The sequence below is a fragment of the Nelusetta ayraudi genome, unplaced genomic scaffold (genome assembly GCF_046127955.1).
Source record: "Nelusetta ayraudi isolate G7.1 ecotype Tasmania unplaced genomic scaffold, CSIRO-AGI_Nayr_v1 ptg000146l, whole genome shotgun sequence".
Classification (NCBI taxonomy): Eukaryota; Metazoa; Chordata; class Actinopteri; order Tetraodontiformes; family Monacanthidae; genus Nelusetta; species Nelusetta ayraudi.
Window position 1 is genome coordinate 1154250 of NW_027466196.1, and position 8251 is coordinate 1162500.

At 46.6% G+C, this 8251-nt stretch overlaps 1 protein-coding gene across 1 annotated transcript in view; it reads right to left on the reverse strand.

The window, feature by feature from the left end:
* Positions 1 to 4838: 4838 nt before the first annotated feature.
* Positions 4839 to 8251, reverse strand: part of cadpsa (Ca2+-dependent activator protein for secretion a) — a 69351-nt gene continuing 65938 nt past the window's right edge. The window contains exons 27-28 of the mRNA XM_076013200.1: positions 5992 to 6096; positions 4839 to 5013 (exon numbers count right to left, since the gene is read on the reverse strand). Of these exons, the coding sequence (XP_075869315.1) occupies positions 4843 to 5013; positions 5992 to 6096 (276 nt within the window). The 3' untranslated portion in view covers positions 4839 to 4842. The remainder of the gene's footprint in view (positions 5014 to 5991; positions 6097 to 8251) is intronic.

An 8251-nucleotide genomic window follows, 5' to 3' on the forward strand; every position in this document is an offset into this window, starting at 1 on the left:
ACTGTTGGGACAACGTTGTTCAACAACGTGGCAGGCCTGAAGCTACCGAGGCTTCCAAGTGAGGTGTGGGCGACCTTCACGTGTGCAGTGGCCTGCAGCGGAGAAGGTGAGGAACTGACTTGTCAGGGTCCTGGCTTTCTGAATGCTACAGTCTCAATATCAGGATCCACTGCTGGAGTTCACATTGAGCGCCGCTGCTTGACAGCCACATCCCTCAGCGCCCAGGTTCCACCTGCCACAAACTGGACTCGGTGTTATTATACTCGGCTTAGTGTCACCGCTGAAGGTGACTGATGCAACAGCACCACCGATCAGTTTCCAGAGCTTTAAAGGGCTTCACTGAAACCCCATCTCCATTTCATGCATTTTGCTACTTTGCTGATGTGGACAATGGTTGCATTGTGTCCATGTGACTGTTCAATGTTCATCCAATGGAATGGAAGGAAAAGATTGGCAGTGTTGTCTGAACGTGTGCGTGTGTGAAATGAGTGACGTTCATTTGTTGCTTTTTGGTGGTTGTTTTTTTTTTTTTCGAATTTATTTGAATGAATTTATCCCGGCCTTACACTGCGTGCCACCGCCTCACTGCCGTGCTGTACCCCGTTCCACCAGCAGGGGTGTCAGGTGCGGCAGCTCGACCGTATTGAAAGAAAACAATATAGTCGAACAAAACAAAATGTGTTTTTTGCCTGTCTGAACTGCGTCTCGCGTGTTGCTGGGTAAAAAAAAAAAAAGAAAAAAGAGGAAAGAAAAGAAAGAATAAATCCAGCGGTTTGTATCGTACAAAAGTCGGGTATTGAAAGCACACCTGCTTTGTCACTTTGTTTGTGTTGAAGCCAATACAGCAGAATAAAGTTTCACAGTGAAATACAGCGCGTGCAAAAACAAAACACAGACATAAAATATATCATGATGGAAATCCACCATTGACTTCCTGCCTGAACGATTCTATGTTCTTGGCTTGACCCGGCTGCCAGGCGTCAAGCATGGAAAAAGTCGTGCTGCAGTTTTCACGTTCCTGGGACGCTTCTTAAAAACGGGCGCGGTCTGCAGAGGAGAACCAACCCGGACGCTCTCGGTTGGTTTGTTGGGCTTTCAGTTGGAATTCATGTCTGCCGTATTCAGTATTAGTCTTCTCTGCCTAATTTAGACCGGATTAAGGAAGTGTCACCCTGACCCGCGGTGCCACCGGATGCACCACACCCTGGGTCCCCACTGGCCCGGCACCCAGGCCAAAGCTGGTTGATGAACCAAGTTGGTCTTTGAGAGAGGCTGAGATTCCAACCATGGATGTGCAATGGAAGGGTCAGTGTCTGTATTGCACTATGTCGAAGTTGTTTGTGGTTTTCCAGTGTGCAGGACTTTCCCATTCCTGGGTAGTTATTGATGAGATCTTCTAAAAGCCCAAAGGTATTCAAGCGTCTGTAGACATTCTGGAGCAGGATGGCAGACTGTAGCCAGCTGGTCCGGATACAGTGCAGCCTATATTGGCGAGGCCTACGTAAATCTTTGACAGGAACTGACAGGAGGTGAGGAATGAAGGAATGGTTTTGCCGCAGGAGGCGTTCACCCGTTCAAGTTTGACTCTTGTCTGAATTGTGGATTTACTTTGCAGCTTTTCTAAATATCGGCCGTCATTGATTCCATACTCTTGGTCTTGGAATGGCTTGAAGTTTTTACTCGTCATCGTGTGCGTCAAGCGCGTTCTTCCTTTTGCGACCCGTTGTGGGCATTTGAACACATTTTTTATTTTATTGCGCAGGATGTGTGGATCGCTACAGATGGGCGTGAGACCACGTTAAGACCCTGTGATTTTCAAAATTCCATCTAAGCTTTCCCAGAGTGGCTTATATTCACGGATTTCCTACAGTCGTGGTGTTGGATTGTTGCACTAATAAAGGGCAAATCCCAGCTGAATATCTCGCTGGGATTAATCCACTTGAGGACATAGGTAAACCCCGTTGGCCATGGAGTCATGGTAAAAGTTGGGTAGTGGGCTGAAATTGGGTTGAAATAAATTTGATCTGAAAGCTTGGAGTATAGTATTGACACCCAAATATGGAATGTTTCCAGCTTGTGGCAGTGAGGGGGAGGTATGTTGAAAGTTGCAGTTGATGGGTCACACAGTGGATTTTGTCCAGTTTACAGAATAACCAGCGATACTAGAAAAACGATTAAAAACCTGATCATTTCAGAGAGAAGAGACAGAATTCTGGGGGGGGGAGGAATAATATGTCATCAGCGTACAGACTGATTCAGAGGTTTGAATTTCTTGGATCTTCTTGTTTTGCCAGAATGCAGTTGCAAGTAGTGCAACGATCATAATGCACAGTGAGTGTGTTAACAGTGTTAGTCCTAGTTCAGGTGCAGGGTGAGCTGCATTAAGTTCATATCCATGATAGTTTCCAAATGTACATTTCTGCAATGCAGCAAACAAGAATGTCCAGTTGTCCTGATCAAAAGCTTTTTCCGCATCGACTGAGACAACTATGGTTTGCAGCCTATGTGTTTCAGTATAGTCTAGTTAGTCCAGTCTGTGAACATCAGTAGTCGAGTCTCTGCTTACGATGCATTGTATTTGGCATGATCTTTTCTGGACTTCTTGCCAGGGATTTACATAAAATTTAGATTTTTCAACTTTCTTAACTGTAGTTTTAAGTCTGTTTGAAAGTGAACGTTTGTTCCAGTTTATTATTTGGTCAACGCCTTATGACCTGCATGCATGACATGAGCTAAAAGCTAAAAAAAAAAAAAAAAAGTAACTGCAAAAAACAGCAGCACCAACAACAACAAAACGAAATGATTTAAATTTGGGACCATTTGAGCGTAGTCGTTGTAGAATGAAGCTTCCTTCACTCGACTGTTTAGGGTCCGATTAAAGAGCTTCTGGATGAACCCGACTCTGGGTTTAAAGCATGACTTGAGGATGAGGCTATGAATTGTACATGATTATGTTTCTGCTGGTGCATGAATGTAAATTGAAGCGTTGCTCCAGATCAGTTTGTAGTCCGCTGTAAGAGGTCAATATTGAGACGCCTCCATTGCAATTGGTAGTTTTCTGTCACAATGTCAAACAAAGTGAACAAAGTGAAGCCATGTTTTCGAAAGCAGACCAAGGGGGGTGGGGGTGGGGGGTGGGGGAATACTGCAACTGTCAAATAATATTCCAAAGAACAGACAGTTTGGTTCCGACTGCGTGGACCTTCAGTTGATCTTCCGCCACGACCACGAGTGCTAATGCAAGAACCTTTCAGAGGTGCAAAGCAGAAAACGCTACTTTCAATCGGATGGAGGAGAAGAAGCTCTTTAACTTTGGCATGTGCACAAAACAACACTAAAGGTGAGACGATTCACTCACACACGTACACAAAAGTCTATTTTGCAAGATATAACGTGACATGCAAAGTGTACTGAGTACTTACAGCTGTCTAAGACAATATATCAATATTAGACAATATTCATTTTTGTCCGTGGGTAAATTCACCTCTCTTCTAATGGTGAAAGGATGGAGTCAATCATCGGTCACGTGAGTGGATTTACATCCTTCCAGGAAGGAGTTGGGAGACTTTAGAGTGAACCGTCCTTTAAAAGAAAAGATTTTCATCACGGCCAATTGTTCACAAAAATGTCCTCACAAACATTGTTGTGTTTTGCGACAAATTAGTATGAAGTTTGCTTTGCCAGTCAGTAACAGTCAGTCAGCGGTGGGTTGGGTCGACCAGGCAGTGCCTGGACAGTCTGGTGAAGAAATGCTACCTGTGTGGCGTCTCCAAAGGAAACCTCTCACCTCACCGCCGAGGAGCAGCAGATGATTTTCCACCTGAAAGCCTTTTGACCGAGGAGTTTACTCTGAAGCTTCCAGCTTCCAACCGTTCACTTTTAGATTTGAGCGCTTCTGAAGAAGTGATTTGGGGTTAACGCGTCACTGGAGGCTACGGCCCGACCCCTGACGACGTTCCTACTAAACTGCACGTCTGAACACCAAAGGAACGTCGCGTTCAAAGGGAGAGCGCGCTGGTTCCAGATCACAGCGCGTTCGTCTAGAATGACGCGCAAGCACGACGTCGGACACCTGCTAGCGTTCCGTCACAGCTTCAGGAAGTCAAGCCGTCTGTCTGTCTGTCTGTCTGTCTGTCTGTTTGCACTGCATGGTGGCATGAAGACAGTGTGCAGATCCATGACGTGAAGAAACCCCCCCCCCCCCCCCCAAAGCCAAACATCAGAGCTCTTCATGGTAATGCACAGGAGAATCTCTTCACTTGCGTGTGTGTAAAAAAAGAAAACGCTCCACTCCACTGCTCAGCAGACACTTGTCAGCTCGGAAACATCTCCTCAATGTTTACTGGACAGACTTGGACTGCAGAACTCAACCCGAAAACCAAACGACGCCGGCGGGAGTGCGACTTGCGAGCTCGTTCTTTAGCAATGCGACGCGGAAGCGTTCACGCGTCATAATAACGCAATCACCGGCTGGTTGGGACGTTCATGCTCCCCTGCGGTCGTGTGTTTTCGCTCGGTTCGCTTGTGTGCTTCGGTGACAAACTGCGCTCTGCGTTACAGCATGAATCAGTGCACAAAGTGACTGGAGTGACCACACGTTTTGGTTTTGGGAAATGTAGGCTAAACTTCCAGTAATAATGTGTGGGGAAATGGGAGTGTCTGTGTGAAAACTACTAAAGTATGACAACGGTGGAAGTGGAGAGAGAGCGAGAGAGAGAGAGAGAGAGAGAGGGAGATTAGAGGCGACGCAGGGAGGCAGAGATGAAGCGATGGACCAGCAGAAGGTGGGCGGGGGGGGCACTCTCCTCGGACCGGACTCTGGACCAGCGCGCCGCTCTGGCTCTACTTGTCATCCTCTTCGTCGCTGTCCTTCATGGAGATGCCTTGCATCCCTCCTTCCCTCACCGAGGCCGTGGCTTCCTCCAGCGTCAGCCGGCTCCTCACCGTCTCGTACATCTTGCTGTTCAGGGTGGAGTCCAGAACCCCTTGCAGGCGGAAGTCGCGGTACTTCTTCTGTTGCACGGCGGCACAAAAGCACAAAGCAGACACACAAAATTCCAACAACAGCAACGTCAAACATTTGCACATGTCGAACATTTCAGAGTGTTTTTAAGCTGAGAGCTGAAGCTCGAGGGGAAGTTTGGTCGTGTGCGACAATAAAACGACAATAATAAACAATCTGGAATTTTGAAACAACAGAATTGGGACGCGGCTGCAACAATTCAATTCTGACCTCATGGTGGAAGGAGCTTCAGCGCTGCGCCTCGTGCTCTAACACCGCCAAACTAAAACTGAAAGTTTCACTAAATTGAAAACGACATATGAGAAGGTCGTGTTCATGGGATTTAGGGATCTGAAGAACCTCCTCTCCTGTTCTCGTTCCTTGTACGTTGTATAATATGTCAGTAGTGGCCATGTGGTGACAGAGTGGAGTCCTCATGAAGATGCATGACAAATACTGCTTGATTCATTTACGTTGCTCCAGTTTGGTTGGATTTGTCAATTCATCATCTCAAGTGTGTGACTGTATTTGGGCAAAAGAATAAACAACAATAATAATAATAATAATAATACTTCTGTACTTGAGCAGTCAGGGTCTGACAGACGGCAAAGAAAATAAAATGATGTGTGACTGTGAATTGGCTTCGAGACTTCAGGTGTATAATTCTCACATAGTGATGATGCAGTGTCGCCACTTGTTGCATCAGCACCTGTATTGCACTCTGCACAAACAGCTTGTCTGTCTTATTGCTTGGTGGGGACAGCTCGAAGGAGAAGGGAAGGTGAAAACAAATGAAATCCATTACCATAAAAAAAAAAAAAAAACGCCTGAAAAGAAAATTGTGAGAAAACACGAGTGCAGCATTTCTTCCAACGTCTTTACGATTGAACAAACACTGTTTCTTCGCAATGTAACAGTGACAATAGCAAATGGCAGTGAAGCTGCTAACGCCCACTGAGGCTCAGAAACAGAAAGGAGGGCGGTCTCACTTTGACGATCCTGATGAGAATCTTCAGCTGGTAAACGTGGAGCTGCAGGTCCATTCGGTCGGTCAGCCACGTTCCCAGCAGGTTCATGGTGCTGGTGTACCATTGCTGTGGTGGACACACAGGAGGGAAACACACAAGGGACACTGATTCGGTTGCAACTTTTGCTTTGATGCATTTCCCATTGACATTACAGCAACATATTTCCTCCATGATATCCCAGGATGCATTGTTTCCTCCCATGAGGAGGCTCCCCACAACACTCCATCCATCTGCTGCTGCTCCGCTACCCCCCCCCCCCCACCCCCCCTCTGACACACTGGAGAACCCACTGTGGCCCCAGCGGTCAAACAGTTTGACCCCCCTGGACTAGACAGTAGAAATAATAATAACAATGATAATAATAATGATAATAATAATAATAATAATAATGATAATAATGATGATAATAATGATAGTGTTGACAGGTTTAAAACTTAGAGGAACACAAACTATGAGCAGCTTATTCTGACCCCCACCCCCCAACTCCCGAGCAGCGTGGATGTGGTCTCCATGTAGGTTACTGTGAGTCAGTGGAAGATGGTGGATGAGGAGATGGCTGCTTGGTGCTGGGGGTGAATCAGTGAGCCAACCTGGTGCCAGCCAGCAGCTCCATCATTCGCTGTGTGCCTGTGAATGCTTAGCATGGCAGCAGGCCTGTGATCTCGCCCCGAGCACAACCCCCCGCCAAGAGGCCAGGCCTGGAGCGACTGATCCACTGCCTGCTTCACGGCCCCTCATCCCTCGCTCCACTCGCCCTCACCTCCTCCTTTTTTTCCCCCCTTCTTCTCTCTTTTAGACTTTGCACCACGCAACGCAGCTCCCATCTGCAGTCTTTTTTTTTTTTTTGCAGCGGCCATTTTGTGCCCTGACACCACTTTACTCTTCCTCTTCTTCTTCTTCTTCTTCTTGGTTAAAATAAAAAAAAAAAAAAAAAAAAGCATGAGAGGCTTTGACAGTTATGTCGCAAGTTTTCTAGGTGCCATGACTGGCATTTTGGAGGTCTGTGAGGGACATCTTGTGTACACATAACGGCTGTGACTTCCGTCAGCTTTAAGATACGTGCTTTCCACGCCAGTTTGAGTCAAACACTAGTTTGGTTATTTGACAACTACAGACAGTGACTGTTTGGAAGAGTGTTTTCCAACCTTCTTTCAGCCACGGCACCTTTTTTTTCTTTTTTACAACGGGAAAAGAAATCCATCCCATGGCAGAAATATTATACAATGACACGGTTTATCCTAATAATGGCAATGTAGTCTCTTGACTGATTGACGGTACGACCACTCCACAGTGCTGGAGTGTAATAGGGAGTATTTCTTTAGATCGTTGAGGTGAAACGGGATGGTTCTTGCACCGCACACCTGCCACGAATTTAACATTTTTGAAGAATTTGTGATTTGCAGGTGTTTTTCTATTGAGCGGTGTGAAGATCATCAGCCATCATTCCGGTCCAATCTGGTCCGGTGCCGACGCCGCCTTGAGGAGGACGGAGGTACTACACCTTTTGGCCATAAATCTGCATTTCCATCTTGTTTGCTGTGCAGAATGCTTGTTCCGTTTTCCTTATTTGATGACTTGCCAAAAATATTCTGTCTTCTCCTCTCCTCCGTCCAATCAGAACGCGCCATTTTCACTGGTCGGTCAACTGGTCACGTGACCCCGTACGTCACGTACGTCACGTCCGCTGAAGTGTAAACGGCAAAAAGGTGTTTCCATGACACTTTAGTGACATTGCTCTCCGTGGAAAACCACCTGACGAGAGCCTCAAAACCTTTGAGCCACATTGGAGAGGTGTTTTTCCAGGTGGCGCTGTTTTCCATCAGCAGGTTTTATTACGGCCATATTCAGAAAAACGCAGCTACTAACAGGCATCCAGCACCAAACTACAAACAAAGCGTTCCTGCAGTGTGTCTGTTGTTGTTGTTGTTGTTGTTGTTGTTGTTGTTGTTGGATGAAAACTTGTAGCCAAACACGTGTCAGCCTGCGCAGCGTCTCGTCACAAAGTGGAGTCCACAGTCATCGGCCATGTTGTTGCACCGCTTCCTCTATTAGGGACAAAAGAAACCGTGGGATAAGATTCAAAGGGCTCAAAGGGCTGCATGGGGATCAGCGGGGGGGGAGCGGGGGGTAACACTTGCTGACAGCCAAAATATGCGTAAGATGGCTCTGAATACATAATTCCAAACCCAACAGGAGTCAAGTTTGTGACATTCTAACGACT